This window comes from Lissotriton vulgaris, chromosome 1_1 (assembly GCF_964263255.1).
Source record: "Lissotriton vulgaris chromosome 1_1, aLisVul1.2, whole genome shotgun sequence".
NCBI classification, from domain to species: domain Eukaryota; kingdom Metazoa; phylum Chordata; class Amphibia; order Caudata; family Salamandridae; genus Lissotriton; species Lissotriton vulgaris.
In genome coordinates this window covers 397,739,152-397,755,188 of record NC_141685.1, presented here as the reverse complement: position 1 = coordinate 397,755,188, position 16,037 = coordinate 397,739,152, and the positions used below count along the sequence as shown (strand labels likewise).

The following is a 16,037-nucleotide window of genomic DNA, read 5'->3' as shown; positions in this document are numbered from 1 at the left end:
CCCATGCACACAAAGCACTCCAGAACACCAGACCAGCATACCTAAACAAACGACTCACCTTCTACACCCCAAACCTCCAGCTCCGCTCCGCTGACCTTGCCTTCGCCACAGTCCCCCGCATCCGGTTAGCAACCACTGGCGGCAGGTCTTTCTCCTATCTCACCGCCAAGTCCTGGAACACCCTCCCCATCCTCCTACGGTAGACTGAATGTAATGTAATGTAATGTTTTACATGTAAAGCGCACTGTTGCCTGTCGGCGTCCTGGCGCTGTATACCGCTGGGGAACCCGTCCTGGCTTTCCCCTGTGGGATGGTCCCTACTGGGAATCCCCAAGGTGGAGCCAGGCATCCCCGGCGTTGATGGGGTCGTTGTGGAGATTAGGCAAACTAATGCCCAGAGTTGCCGAGTGGGACCCCTGGTTAGAGTAGGCACCGAGGCGAGAATTATTGAGTCCGCTGACCCTGGTCCACGACCCTGCCGCGTCGGGAATTGAACCCTGGTCCCGGGCCGACTTGTGCTCCCGGGTCTGCCGCCTCTAGACCTACTAACCTTCAGGAGGCTACTCAAGACCTTGCTGTTCGAGCAGTAGCAGCACCCCCTGCCCCTCCCAGCGCCTTGAGACCCTCACGGGTGAGTAGCGCGCTTTACAAATGTCTTGATTGATTGATTGAACCAAGAATAATATTTGTGTGCCTAGATGAAGCAAAATTAAAGTAAGCTTTTTTTTCAAATGGATAAAATGGGTGTAATAATCCATGAAAAGTCTTGGCTATACCAATGACAGCAATTTTCAAAATACAGCAACCATTATGTATAACAGGCATCAGTTGCAGATCATTTAAAACTGCTTGAATTTTTTGAGGTCCATTTAGATCGGTTTTGGGATAAGAAGGAAACCTAGGAAACCCACTGTGGTTGCACTGGATTTTAATTCTTTCATCTTTGGGAATGCATATGTTTATGTACCTTCTCAAGAACCGTGTGGATATGTTACATATGTAATTCTTCATTTTGTGAAAGATCAGGGTATTATCAATATAAAGGGTCACAAATCAATCAATGAATTCCTACAATGAAGTTTGACATCTCCACACCTGGCTGTCATCAGTTGTTCATGAGCAGCAATCAGGAACAGACACAAGGGCAGACCATGGCTAGACATTACAGTCCCAGGCCACATTTATACCATTTACCAAAGGCCAGTGCTCAGGAAAAAACAATCATCACAGACTTTCTAAAGACAGCCCTCTCTCCATCTTCACTCATTTCAGTGTCTGTATCCTAAAGTCACTTGATACAGTCAATACACTTCCACTGCCGGAGGGAAGCTGTGTCACCCTTCGTCTTGTGCTATGCTAAACTAGGGGCCATCCAGAATTGAGCCAATTGGTCCCAGTACTTAGACCCATACCACACAGAGTCCCACAACATACACACGCTACACACTCGCTGCACGTACACCCTCTTGGCAAACACACAGAATGTCAGCATAACGTTATCGGGTTCACATAACAACGCAATTTTACATTAAAGGTATCAGTAGGCTGTCCTCTCCCTGACACAGATAAAAAGATAAAAGATTCATTGCACTGCCACCACCACTTTGCGTTGATTCACCCAGGACATGAATAGTAGTCCTAAGCCCATTAATAGGGAATGCTATATCCGCCACTCCAAGTCACAGAAAAGGTTCTGCACCTTGCGCTCCTGGGGACAAGCCTAGGCCTCCACACACACTCTAGATGCCATGGCTAAATAAAAAGTCAGGATACCAGTTTCACATACAGGTGGGCATTCAGGGCAAGGGTGGGCTGCAGTTTTCCATGGAGGGGACATTCTTGTCACAGCATTCCAGCCACTGGTGATTTTTGCCTGCAAGACACAGTCCTCAGGGCCCAGCCCTTTACTCCTAGCCAGTAGGCTTCATGTGCAACACATGACAGTTGACTAGGCCACACAACAAGTCTTCCTCACTCCAAATCCCACTGAGCATAACCTTTACCCATGGTTAGTTTGATCTGGCTCCATGGCACGACCTCCAGCTACATCTGCTGCTATGCCCCAGCAGCCATTGGTTGCTTGTACCCACTAGAACAGGACATGGTTCTTGGCAATACCAGGAGCCCAGTCCCAAAGTCCCACGCGTCTAATGAGCAGTGCCTTCAAACATGCCCAGCAGATCTAGGTGGATCCATTAAGTTGGCTTCAGTCATGCACTGCATCCAATGCCCTTGACCCCTACACCTACAGAGCACTCCCTTTGGCCATGCCTAGCAGTCTCTTGGTCAGAGCATGACGTATGGATGCAATATGTACCCAGGTCTCATACCCTCAGTACCCGTTGGCACCAGGCTGCACTGCACTGGGTAAAGAGTATTACTGCACTCATGGCACAAACTTCGTCAATGTAAAAATCAAATTTGGCAGCAATAATACTAACCCAATGCACATATTAAAATCTCAAATAATATATGGTGTTTAACTCCCAGGGTTCAACTGTCATAGAACCCCTGCAAGGAACAAATCTGGAAACAGTACAAAAATGAAGAGAAGCACTCAAAATTCCATAAGTTCTTAATCACATTATCAAATCAGAATTATTTACATTTCAAAATCAACAGTTTTTAATGTTGTAGGAGCGTTCCAGTTCTTGAAGGATCCACCAAATAAATTCCAGTCACAATCTTTGTATGTATAAAAATGTATGAATGTATTCTTCAATTTGACTTCCCACTTTCCACAGTCCAGTCAACTCGTTTTGACCCATATGAGGACTTCATCAGGGATTAATTCAAGTGAACGTCATTAGTGAGTCACCACCATTGCTAATCACCTCCATATTATTGTTCAAGATTATATATTGTCTGTGGAGAAAAGAGCAGCAACCAAGACTCACACTATTGTATCTGGCACATAATGGCCTAAAACAAAGTCACATCGGTGCTCTCCATTCCCTCTTCTCTTAGCCATTTCACTGCAAAGTATTTAACTTGACTTACTTCTGGTGTCCCAAATGCAAAATCACAGGTTTTGTTTTACTTGTTCCTTGATGTTCCTTGATGGCCAGCACATTTGGTCAATGAGATATATCTACACTAGCACATTTTGGGCACACAAGCACAATTCAGGTTTGCTATGGCTTTGCATCTGAATAAAACACATATATATTAAGGTTTGGATTTGTGTTCAACTGCATGCAATAGAGCTTTACTCCACTGCTCACAGTACCCATAACATATTAAGCCTGTGTTTTGGGTTTGATACCCATTTAGTCCAATTATGTTCACATTGACGATGTGGCAAAGTTAGGGATGACATTTTTTTATCAATTAACATCATTTTCTTAATAAAAAAAAGTATCATGTACCGTGAACCCTGTGCAGTCCAATCCTATTGTGGCTCCCGCGTGCATCACAGTCATTGCAGCTCACAAACGATCTTCACTCCGCCTCATTAGCAGCATTTTCGCAATTCCAATTGTGCATGGTGACCTCTAGCCTTGGATGGATGGTTAGCACGTTTGCTTCGCAATTTTGCAGTTTTCGAGGGTGTGATTTTCTGACAGCGCACTGCGATCATTTTGTTAAATTGATTTCTTTTCCCATGTTTCGTTTTAAATTGGTTCAATATGTACTTGGCTGGTTTCCAAAGTGAAATGATGAATACAGAAAAAAACACATTAATTTGTTAACCATTTAATGCAGATCACTGGTTGGACAAGCAGACTTAACAGTCAGACACACATACATTATCTATCTATCCATCTATCTATCTATCTATCTATCTATCTATCTATCTATCTATCTATCTATCTATCTATCTATCTATCTATCTATCTATCTGTCTGTCTAATCTATAGTTGGCCACACAAAAGACAAGTTGACACATAGCAGATTACTTTCATCTGTGACATTTTAGAACATTGTTGTCATGGTGTGTTATCTGCACACTAATTGCATATCTACAAGTTCAAGTTCAATTTCAAAAGGAAGTAAAATGGGAAAAGCCACAGATCTGCACAAAACTTGCCTTCTGGAACCCAAAGTAGATTAACCTTTTTACTGGAATGTTTTGTACGGGCCCATCGAACAGTGCCAACATTTTTAAGAAAACAAAAATCTCTCTTTAATGGAAGCATTCCCTGAAAAAAGGACGGTATGGTTAGCTTTGGTTGTAATGCTTTAACATATGATTTAAATAACCTTAGAAATTAATTGAAAAAGGCAGTTAAAGTTCTATTATGCAAAACAAAACCTAAAAAAACATTAGAATTCATCAACTATGAATAATCGTCATATACTGCTTTTGACATAATTGATGACTTAATAACATCTAAAATGACATCATGTGACTAGATTCCATGGACCTCGGGCCTCGCTTGGACCCTAGAATCCGCCAGCAGAATCGACAAACCTCACAAGAAAATACACTTTTTAAAATATTTGTTCTGTGGGGTAGGCATGGTGACGAGGGGTCTTTTGCCTTTTTTCACTTTATTTTATTTGTCATGACTTGGGGACCACGTCGCCGAGCTGCATTTCTATGAAACCAGTTTTAAATTTGGATCTGTGGGTCTTAATTGATGTTCTGGAGAAAGTGCTCCCTTGTATAATCAGGTTTGAATATTTCTTAAATGTTAGGCTTAAGGGAGGTTGGCGAACCCAGGTTTGCAGACCTTCCTATCTTAATAATCCAAATATCACTATAATATACCCTCTTCTTTCCCAGAGGGAAAGTGTTTTTTAAAAACTAGTTTCTCTATAACTATTAAACTGATTCACTTCTTTAAGTAATTTCTATTTTCATGAAAATGCGGACCTAACCACAACCACACAGGTTATATGTACAGGACCAATGAGGCCCTGGTGACGACCTTTTGCCTCCCAAATACACACCATATCTGGCAAACAAAACCCTCCAAGTTTTCCCTGGCTTCCAGAGTCTTCAACCCACAGTCTCTCGCTGTCTTTCTGCGGGGATCTTTCCTCAGAAAATCCATGTAAATGGTTATGTTTTAAAATGTGTGACACAGGGATACTTGACTGACTCTTCCTAACTCTCTAAGTATGCATTTTGACAGGTGGTGAGTGTTTTGGTGTGTGATGTTGATTATATTGAAGTATGGTTTGTTCTATAGAGGTATGATTGAGTGTGTTGCCCTATTATGTTGCTTGTGTTGCCATCTGATGGTGGATGTGTTGTTGTATGATGTAAGTTTTGTGGCTTTAAGGTTGTGTTTGGGTTAATCCATGATAGGGTTTTGTGGATATGTGCGGTAGGCAAGGAATGTGTGACAGTATGTGCGTTGAAGTATGACAGTAAGCTTGCTGGCATGTGACAGTGAGTGTGTTGGTGTATGGTGGTGTGCATTTTGGTGTGTGAAGTGGGTTATGCATGTGTAATGGTTGGTGTGTTGGCGTTTGATGTTGGGTGTATTGGCCTATTTTAAGGAATCCCAACCAGACATTTGGGTCTCCTTTAAAAGAACAAAGGTTCCTGCAAAGTATCCTTGTCTCACTCTTAAGAATAGAAGGCTGATCTGCTTGGACTTCTCCATGTGAATTACTGGGGTATGTAAGAGTCAACAATTCATACACTTGTAGGAGTCCTTGGCTTGTAACATTATTCTCCACATTTTCTGTTTTCTTTGTGGTAAATAGTGTTCTTTTGATTTTTATGAACTTGATTTGAAGCAAAGATTATGCAATCTTTTACTTTTTAGTGATAATAAACCCTATTTGCTGGAAATTATCAACAATCCCTTTTACAGATGGGATTCTCATAAAACTGGCAGGGATGTCTTCTGGCATACATTTCACATCCCTCCAGAAGTCCTCTTCAATCCTAGTCGGCACGCTCAGTTCATTAGGAACTATGGTGCAATGAAGGACAAGTCTTTTTCTGTTTGCTTTAGGTATCTGGAAAATCTACAACTGGCTAGGGCACAGGATAAGAGTGGATCCTTACACCACTCCTCAAAACATTCCTTTACCTGAAAAGACTTCGCCTCTGAAGAAGAAGGCAATTTTCTTTAAGAAATAAATTCATGAGCTCCCAATTCTTGCTGGAAGACAAGGACTCAAGGAGACGTGACTCTGCCTGGAACCCAGAGACTAGAACTGTCTACAAGGGTCAGGTGGCTGGCCTCCTGTTTGCCTGCTCTAGAGAATCAAAAAAACAGCTTTTGGTACCTAAACTAAAGCCATCAGCAGGAGCTTGACAATGACATATCAACTTTGAAGAACCCTCACTAGCCTCACCGTTGGACCCTGCATTGCTTGAGGATTTTGACTCTTATTTCAGGGATTACGTCTAATGAAACAATTATGATTGGTATGGCCCGCTTAATGTACCCGACCTCTGCTAAATATCTGGCAAATACCTCACTCTGTAGTATTTACTTGGTGTGGTTAATTCCTTAACCCCATCTGCCCCACTTGTGACTTTGGCCTCATACTCCAGTGGGCAGCAACAAGACTGCGGTCCCACTGTTTTGGGAAACCAAATCAGTGCTTAATTTGTTTTTACAAAAAAAAGGGCTGAGCACTTGTCAGGAGGCCACCACAGTTTACACCACACATTGCCACTGTACTTAACCTACTACAAACGATCACACTGTTACAAGTGTGACGATTCAGACAGTTCAATGCCGCCAAAGCTTTAAGAAATGCTTGGGTGGCATGTATTAGTTGTTTTAAATGTATATTGAATTAACAAACAAATATGTTTCTGCTCATCTTTAAATTACACAAACAGCGCCACCATGTGGCATCTGTCATAAGTGCAGGTTCCGGCAATTGAGTCCCGAGCACTGGAAACAACCGGCTCAAATTAAGCACTACATAGGCTGCAATAGTGCTCTGCCTGAAATAAAGCAACTTTTGTATGACGTGCTAGAATGATGACTTTCGACGCAGATTACTTTCTTTGCCAGTTTCTATCTACACAACTGCTTCAAGGTAGACAACAGGTGCATCAAATCAAACTGCTTTCCAATTCTATAACTGTGGATTATATACACAACGCAAAGTTTTAAGTGATGTAATCTCAGTAGGTTTTTCAGTAAGAGTACTCACTGACAATCTTGGTATGTTAACACTGAGATAATATTGCCAGTCACTCAGCGAACATAAATAAACGAGTGTATGTTTTTCTGCAAATGTATGTCTTTTCACAAATAATTCAAAGCAATCATGGGTGTGCATCCTCAGTGCTTCGGGTCACGCCGAATTTCTTTATTCTGCTGGATCCGCCAGAATAAAAACCCATCGCCTAAGAACAAATTGTGAGTACGTTCTGGCCATCAAATAAAGGAAATGTTCGAAAACATTACCATGTGTTTTGAATCCATAATCAGATAGGGAACAGAATGTTATCTAACAAAAATAACTTGTTTTCTGTCAGACATGTGCTTTTATGGAATGGTAATGTGTTTGCAGAATTTGTATTTATTATGAGGTTGCTCATATGGCTTGCAATGTTGTGTGTTGTCTCTCAGGCATGTACACTGGCTCTGGTTCCGCCCACAATGGACTCATGCCACCCACTCTGGACTTGTCCACAAGGCACCCCAGCCTGGAGTCCTCTCTGACCAGTCCGCATCACCACCTATCACCACTCTCTACAGTGGAGAACATCAGGGAGGGGTATGTATCCGAAATGCACTTCACCACTGCCGCCGCTATAGGCACTGCTGATCACAAATGCATTGGTGGCCATTCATTTTCAGTTTAGGCTTTGCTCTTAATAAATTCCAATGTATAAAATATGAGGTTTGCATTAATAGTATAAATGCAAGATTTTAAATATAAATGTAGCATAAAATACATAATTGTGTCATATTTTTTATATTTTTATTTGATTAATACTTCACACGAACATTATACATACATTTGTCATCAATAGGAACACTGACATTTGGAACCCATGTTTCTCACACGTGCCCGTGACAGTTTTAGTGTGCGGATGTGCTTGTTCGTGTTTGCACGTGTACGGGCGTAAAAGAAGTTTTCAGCATGCTCTCGGTATCTGGAGGCGTTATCATTTGGGCCTTATAACGGCCAGGGCAAAGGTAGCTTGTAGGATGTGGGAAAGCTCCAGATCGTGGGCCCTAGACCCACCTTCACGTAAAGGAGCGACACAGACAGGCATTGAGTTGAACCGAAGTCTTTCAAGTCTATATTCTTGAACGAGGAATAAGATACATGCTTGCACTGTGCAGCAATTTTGATACTTTCGGAATTACTTGCTCAGAACTGGTCGGCGTTATTAGTTACTATAACCCTGAAAACATATTTCTTAATTAAACGATTTTCACAGTCTAGTGTTTTTGCATTGAGTTATGATGCGTCAATATTGTCGTCAGTTGTTGTATTGCCCTATTTTTTGTACTCACAAGACCTTCAATTGTAATTGCATAAAATCTGAAACTATACACAATAATTCAGTGGTCTTGAAAAGATATAACCGCCCAAGTCTTTGAATCGTATCATTTCTTCCTCTTTCAGAGTTCTCAAGTTAGTTACTTTGGCAAGTAAGGTACTTTCCAAGTTGTTCTTCCTATTTGCAGTTCTTCTTTAACTCAGTGCTCTGCCATATGACTCTACCTACTCTCTCTTGCAAGGTCATTCCACAAGCTCATTTTGATCTCTGGTTGAATTGCAGATTAAGTTTAAAACAATTGTCAATTTTTAAATATGAGGAAAAGAGATCCGATGAAAGTGCTTGAGAAGAGCTGCTTCTGCATACACCTCCTCTACATTCTTCCAGGTCTGAAGAGACCACAATGAAGTAGTGGATAGATGCTTGCTGCTGCTCCCCTCCTGTCTCTTTCATGAGCACCCCTGTGCCTCGAGGGAAGGGGGAGGAGTGAGAGGTGCTTGCTGCTGCTCCCCTCTTCTCTCTTCCCGTACTGCCCTTGTGCATCGAGGAAAGGGGAGGAGTGAGAGATGCTTGCTGCTGCCAGGGTGCGGTTCTAGGCTCATGGTGGCCCTGGGCAGGGAGCGTAGGTAGGGGCCCCCTGGAGGAACGCAGGCGTGGAGGCCAGTGAAGAGGGGGGGGATGTGGGTGTTTGGAAGTGGAACAGAGCCGGAGGCCACCAAATCCCTGCCAGGGGCCGCCACGCAAATATGTATCCATCCTCAGAGGATTACTATATTAAGGATATATATTGGCGTGGTGGCCCCTGGGGTTTGGTGGCCCTGTGCAGGTGCACAGCTTGCACATGCCTAAGGCCGCCCCTGCTGCTGCTCCCTTCGTCTCTCTTCCTCTAATATCCCTGTACCTCTGGGAAGGGGAGGAGTGAGAGATGCTTGCTGCTGCTCCCCTCTTCTCTCTTTCCTGAGCACCCCTGTGCCTCGAGTGGAGGGGGAGGAGTGAGAGATACTTGTTGCTGCTCTCATCTTCTCTCTTCCCCTACTGCCCTTCTGCCTCGAGGAAAGGTGTGGAGTAAGAGACGCTTACTGCAGCTCCCCTCTTTTCTCTTCCCCTAACACCCTTGTGCCTTAAAGGAAGGGGAGGAGTGAGAGATGCTGCTGGTCTGATATCTTCCACTGAATTCACTTCCCTTCTGTGGATCTTTAGAGACCTAGTGCCTGATGTACAACCCTTTTTTGCACTCGCAAACGGGAGATTGGCCCGTTTGCAACTGCAAAAACGGGTCTTGGCATGTGCAAACGCTATTTTACGAGTCACTGACTCGCAAAATAGCATTTGGAACTCTTGCTATTGGCAAGAGGTGACCCTTAATAGCAAGACTCACTGCCATGTACTATTGTTTAGCGACATATTTGCAGCCTCAAAACACCTGCAGTTTACCACCTTCTTCAAGTAGGTGGTAAACCACTCGCAAACGGGAAGGGGTCTCCAGGGGACCTCTTCCCCTTTGTGAGTGTGTGAGAAAATATTTTTTAAGAGCAGGCAGTGGTCTGCCCTTAAAAATAATACTGAAAAGTTTAATTTTTCTCTTTTAAATGCATCATGTTTTCCTTAAAAAAAAAAAAACAGGCTGCATTTAAAAAAAAACTGCTTTATTTGAAAAGCAGTCCCAGACTGGTGGTCTGCTGACCCCAACAGGCCACCGTCCCTGGGAGTGCTAGCCATTCCCAATGAGTCACAAATTGAGCTTGCCTAATGAAAATTGATAAGGCATGCAATTTGACACCCCATTAGGAATTGTTAACAGTGTCTGTGACACTGTTGTATTGCATTTTGCGAGTCACAAAGCAACACAATTTGCGAGTCGCAAAATGTAAGGGTCGTACATCTGGCCCCTAGCGGTCCCTCACTGCTACAGGTCTCTTGCTCTGAAAAGCTGCTAATAAGTGCTATATCTTTTACCAGCCCACACCCTGGGAAGGGGAACACAGAGGGTGATGTTACCAGGATAGCCAGATATCTTATTTGCTGTTTAGCTGGGGGTGGGAGATTCAGCGAAAGGTGGAACAAGACTGAGCTTTTTATAAGCAGGCACTATACATATTAGTTTTGTGTGTTGACAAAGAATGGATGCTTTTTATTTGATCTTCTAGTGATGGGTTTCTTTACCTTATTTGAATCAAACGTGTTCTGTAGCATGAATTCCCTGAGGCCCAAAGTTTTTGGTTTACATGTTCTTGCAGCCAGCATCCTGGCTCATCGTTTTCTCCAGTTTTGAGTTTAGACGGGGTAAACCCAAAGAAAATCGGGACCTGGGTGATTAAGTACAGTACAAAAGAAAAGTTGGTCCGAGTTTTTAGTTATTTCTAAATGTTCAACTCTTTTTACATGAAAAAACGTTCACCACATATATATATAACTTTATGCATTTTTAAACAGATTGAACAATAAAGCTTACAATATTCAAAATATAATTGTATTTATTTGTTCTCAAACGTGTTCATTGTGAATTGCTACATCACACAGGTAACTTGTTTCTTTTTTAAGGTATGTAGACACAGTTTTCAAAACATCACAGCGATAGTGCTCTCAGTGAAGGAAGGAAGGGATGTGATCGGGTTTGTGAGGGACTGGGTAAAGGTGGTGTGACATTGATAGCATCACATTAAAATCTGTAGGCCTTTACACTTAAACTAGTACACATGTTCCCTAATCACATCACACATAGGTTTGACAAATCCATTGTATTTAGTCCTATGGTGTGCTGGGTTGGTGTGGTCTACGTTTCGACCCCTATGGAAGTGGAAGGGTTATTCTTGCCTCATGTTGGGGTCTTCGTTAGGAAATAAATGTGAGCACATAAATCTAACAGTCGGTGTCTGCACCGTCACTGATAGGGCCAGCGTGGGCTCCTAAGGATTTTGGGCATTACTCATATGGATGAGCATATTCTTGCACCTTTTTGGCTGTTTTGGCCGAATTTCTTAATTCAGTGCGTGTATGGCACCATTCTGCTGCTTGATCAGCGTCTACTTCGGTTGTTTTCTCCAGACATCGTGCTGCTCTTTCACAGAGAAGTTCCATGAAGTACTCTGAAAAAGTGTGCTATATGAGGCACAACAATATGTTTGCTCTTATCCAATGTTTATTTTTTTAATATTGGTGACAACCTTGGTAGCTCTTCAAAAAACAAGTGTGAGAAGTTGGCCTGATATATGAATAAAATACGATCCAGGTTCCAAGCAAATCTACAAAGCTGCTCTATCTAAATACCACTCTTTATGCAAAAATGCTAAAGTTGAACAGGTTAACATAACCATCCTCGAAGCACAAAACCGCCCTAAAGCTCTCTTTAAGGTAGTACAGAGTCTATCAGGTGCATTATGTCAACCTAAACCACCATGCTTAGATACTGCACAATGTAATTCATTGGCCGAATTTTTTATAGCCAAAATAGATACCATCTACTCCAATTTTGAGAAACCTGTCCCCTCTCCCTCGCTGTCTTACTTACCCGCCCCTATCCCACTTTCTGAACAGCTGACACTAGATGACCTGTCTCTTACTTCAGGTCAACTAATCCCTTCCACTCCCCCTGAACCTATGATCATCTGTGATTCCAGAATTCCCCGAGAAACCAGTTCTCCTGCCTCTCTCTCGATCGATACGTGGGAGCCATTTAACATTATGACTCTCTCTGACATTATTTGCAAAATTAAATCCGGTTCTCCACTGGACCCCCTTCCTCCCCATATACTAAACAGACTGGATCATTCATCTCTTGCACTTATTGTAGATCTTCTCAATACCTCCCTTAAAACAGCTTCAGTACCCCCTGCTTGGAAACATGCAATGATATTGCCCCTGTTAAAAAAGACTAATGCAGACCCTAGCATTCCATCTAATTTTCGCCCAATCTCACTTCTTCCGGTGCTTTCTAAAATCATGGAAAAACACATCAACTCCCAACTGTCAACCCACGTTGAAGCAAGTGGATTATTACATCCATCTCAATCCGGGTTCAGACGTGGCTTCTCGACTGAATCCACTCTGCTAGGGGTCTCCGAAAACATCCGATGCCGAGTTGATAAGGGGGAAACCGTGGCACTCATTTTACTTGATCTGAGTGCCGCATTTGATACGGTTTCCCATCCCATCCTTATCAATGCCCTCAGATCATCTGGGATCATCGGCACAGCTCTCAACTGGTTTGTTAGCTTTCTTTCAGATCGCACCTTTCAAGTTTTCTCCTCGTCCTCTGCTTCTCAAACCTTCACATCGGCGTACGGGGTGCCGCAGGGTTCCATCTTGAGTCCCTTGCTATTCAATTTGTACGTCAGACCTTTGGCTACTATTGCTGAGCAATCTGGGCTCACTATTTACTCGTACGCCAATGATACCCAGGTTATCTACTCCCTTTCCTCTGACTCTCACTCCCCCTCCTCTTCCCTCTGTACAGGACTGAGCAACATCGCAGCCTGGATGTTGGACAATAAACTGCAACTAAACGGGGGAAAAACAGAGGTTCTTCTGTTCGGTCACAACACCACCTTATGGGGACCTCGGCAATGGCCTGTTCAAATGGGCCCTTTACCTACCCCATCCAAAACAGCTCGCAACCTCGGTGTCATTTTTGACGATCAACTATCTATGAAGAACCATGTGGTCAAAACTTCATCCACTTGCATCACTATCATCAAATGGTTGCGAAAAATCATTTGGATGCTTCCATTGGACACTCAGAAAACTGTGATCCAGGCCCTTATCACCTCGAGACTGGACTACGGGAACATCCTTCTTCTGGGAGCCAGTAAAGAGGTGACGCGTAAATTACAGACAGTCCAGAACATGGCTGTGCGACTCCTCTGCAAATTACCTAACATTTCCTCAACCTCCAATGCCCTTCGCTCCCTGCACTGGCTCCGAATTGAAAATCGGACAAAATTTAAGGCCCTTTGCATCATTCACAGAATAAATTCTGGTCTAGCTCCACCTTATCTCAACCCCTTGGCACAACTATACCATCCCCCTCGCAATTTACGATCTTCTAACCAACACTTACTTTCAGTTCCTAGAATTAAAAAAGCCAGAATGGGTGGCCGATCTTTTGCCTGGCTGGCCCCCTCACTCTGGAACTCTCTCCCCCATCAGACACGAACTGAATCCAACTACCTTAGGTTCCGCAGACAGGTAAAAACCTGGCTATTCAACATCTAATAGTTCTCTTCTGACTTTCCCCCCTCACCTTTTGGTTTTAGCGCCGGGAAACCTACGGGTAGCTGAGCGCTTTAGAAACTTAATTATAATAATAATAATAATATGATGTTCACTATTCTAGTGAGCACCTTGCTCCAGTCCAAACAACCCTTATGGTGATGGTTGTAAAGTCAACCCTATAGACCAGCTATCCTAGGGGTAGCATGGGCAAAGCAGTCCTAGGCTAAACTCAAGAGGGCATGTGAAGCCAGCTGTTTTACAATATGCAATCTCTTTAATACCAAATGAAAGGACACCACACAGGATATATATTCAAAATATATATGTATTTATTTCTAAAGCAATCCCCTGAACTCTTTATGAGCACAGAAACACAAGCGCATAACAAGTAACTTAATATAACATACAAAAGTTGCACAAATATGGATAGGGCCGGGTGGCCCGCTAAACCATATACTAAAAAAATGGTATAAGTACCACATCACGAACAATGGTAAGGCCTAGGGCCTTGGCAAACGCTGGGGCTACACTGGAATAACAATGGTTAGGGAGCAGGAGGCCCACGGGATGCGTGTGCAGAGTCTAAAGGCACACATGTGCACACATAGAAGTCAATGGGTGCGTAAAAATGGAAAGTTAAAGGCTTGGGAGTCTTCCGACTGGACTAGAACTTAACCACTTGAACCTAGGACACTAGGAGAGTTACTCTTTACAGGAGCACCGCAGTACTCGCGTTACCTAACCCACAGGAAGCGGGTGCATAGGTCCCAAAGTGTGTCGGGTTTCTTCGCCGAGTTCTATGGAGCCTTGGAGAAAAGATCCTGCAGGTGGCAGGAGAGAAAAGGCCGGGTGAATCCAAAGGTGGATTGAAGATGTAGAAGACCTGAAAGCAGAGGGGACAGAGTCTGGGTCACTAGCCAGTGACCAGGATGGAACCAGGAAGGAATCAGGCAATGTCGCGAAGCAATCAGGTGCTGATGGGAAGCTTGTCTCTGCAGCCACATGGACCAGGAGGCGTCGACGACAACCAGGAGTCAGGCACGGACTGTCCCATAAAGGCTCTCGCTGTTGGCGGTGTCGGCTTCAGGATTGGAGTCAACAAGCCTTGGCAAAAGCAACCTAAGCAGGATACGATGTAGGCTTCTTACTCAGACCAGCAAGGTCTGAGGGGCTGCTTCTTTTGAGGGAAGCAAGGGCCAGTCTGGAGCAACCAGACCAGTGGTGTAGTTTTGAAGGATCATTGCCAAGATGGCCACTAGCCAACGGGCAAGTGACCGGGCAGACACGTTGAGCAGGAAAATGCAAAAGGGCCCCACGCAGAACTCATGGAGGGTGCAGGGCTGATCTTTGGTGCAGATGCTGCTCGGGGCATGGGCTTCTCAATCCCCACTGCACAGCTTCACGGAGGCCTCGGGGGCTGCACAGTTAGCAGGTCGCTTACTTTTCAAGATGGCCGGTCCCACGTCTCTCGTCGCCTCCACGGGTCTCAGCTTTGCAGGGACTGTGGATCGGGCTGTTGGATGTTTGGGAATCCAGTTCTTGTCAGGCTCTGGGCTTGGGCTCCAGCGCGAGGCGGCGGCAAAGCAAGTCGTTGATCGCTGGATGGTGCCTGCTTGTGCAGGGTGGTCACTCCTTGACCACAAAGGAGATTATTCCGTTGTCTTCTTCAAGTAGATCGTCGAAGGTCCAGAGTTTCGTTTCAGAGTTTCAGTCAGGATAATCTAAAGTCTCTAGACTTAGCTCCTACCTATATACCAATCTTAGGGGCCGGATTACCTGCTAAGTCCCTCCTATGGGTGGGACCAGGGAAGGGGGTGGTTACACCCCTTTCCCTTTGTCCAGTTTCGCGCCAGAGCTGGGGCTGGAGTGCCCCAGCACCGGTTTGAACTATCCTATGCATGAGACACCTTGTGTGCCCCAGGCAGTGTCTCAATCCTTTCAGCCCTCCCTGTCCCAAAACACAAAATCCTGTCTGGGGTGGTGCTAGCACCTCCCAAGGCAGGAAACCTATTGTCCAAGCCTCCCTTGCTGGAAGGACTCCCAGCAGCAGGAGGTTAGACTTGTGTCTGTGGCAGCAGCATCCATTTTGTGATGCTGAGGCTCTGGTTAACTTTAACCGGGAATAGTAGGAACAACATGTCTTCTCCCTCTAGAAGGGTGGAATGCTACCCCCGTCGCCAGAACTGGCGAGGGGGTAGTATTCCAAATCGTATGACACTTTACTCGACATGTTTAGATAGAGCCAAACCAGAGTTAGCATTTAACCGCCAGGTTCATAATGCACTTAAGAGTATATGGTATGGCAAAATCCTAGAACAGCTATACGGACATGGTTCCGAAAGCTGCAGACAGGCTCAGCTCATGCTAGAGCACCATCTCACATAAAACCAAGCACTCTGCCTCCAGGATTTGTAAGGCCTGCCATAGGAGTGACTTTTAGGTG

General features: G+C 44.1%; 1 protein-coding gene across 1 annotated transcript in view; it reads left to right on the top strand.

The window, feature by feature from the left end:
• The window catches only part of GLIS1 (GLIS family zinc finger 1), a 1,492,284-nt gene that overhangs the window by 1,280,628 nt on the left and 195,619 nt on the right, over positions 1–16,037 (top strand). The window contains exon 7 of the mRNA XM_086936198.1: positions 7,500–7,647. Coding sequence (XP_086792324.1) covers positions 7,500–7,647 — 148 coding nt within the window. The remainder of the gene's footprint in view (positions 1–7,499; positions 7,648–16,037) is intronic.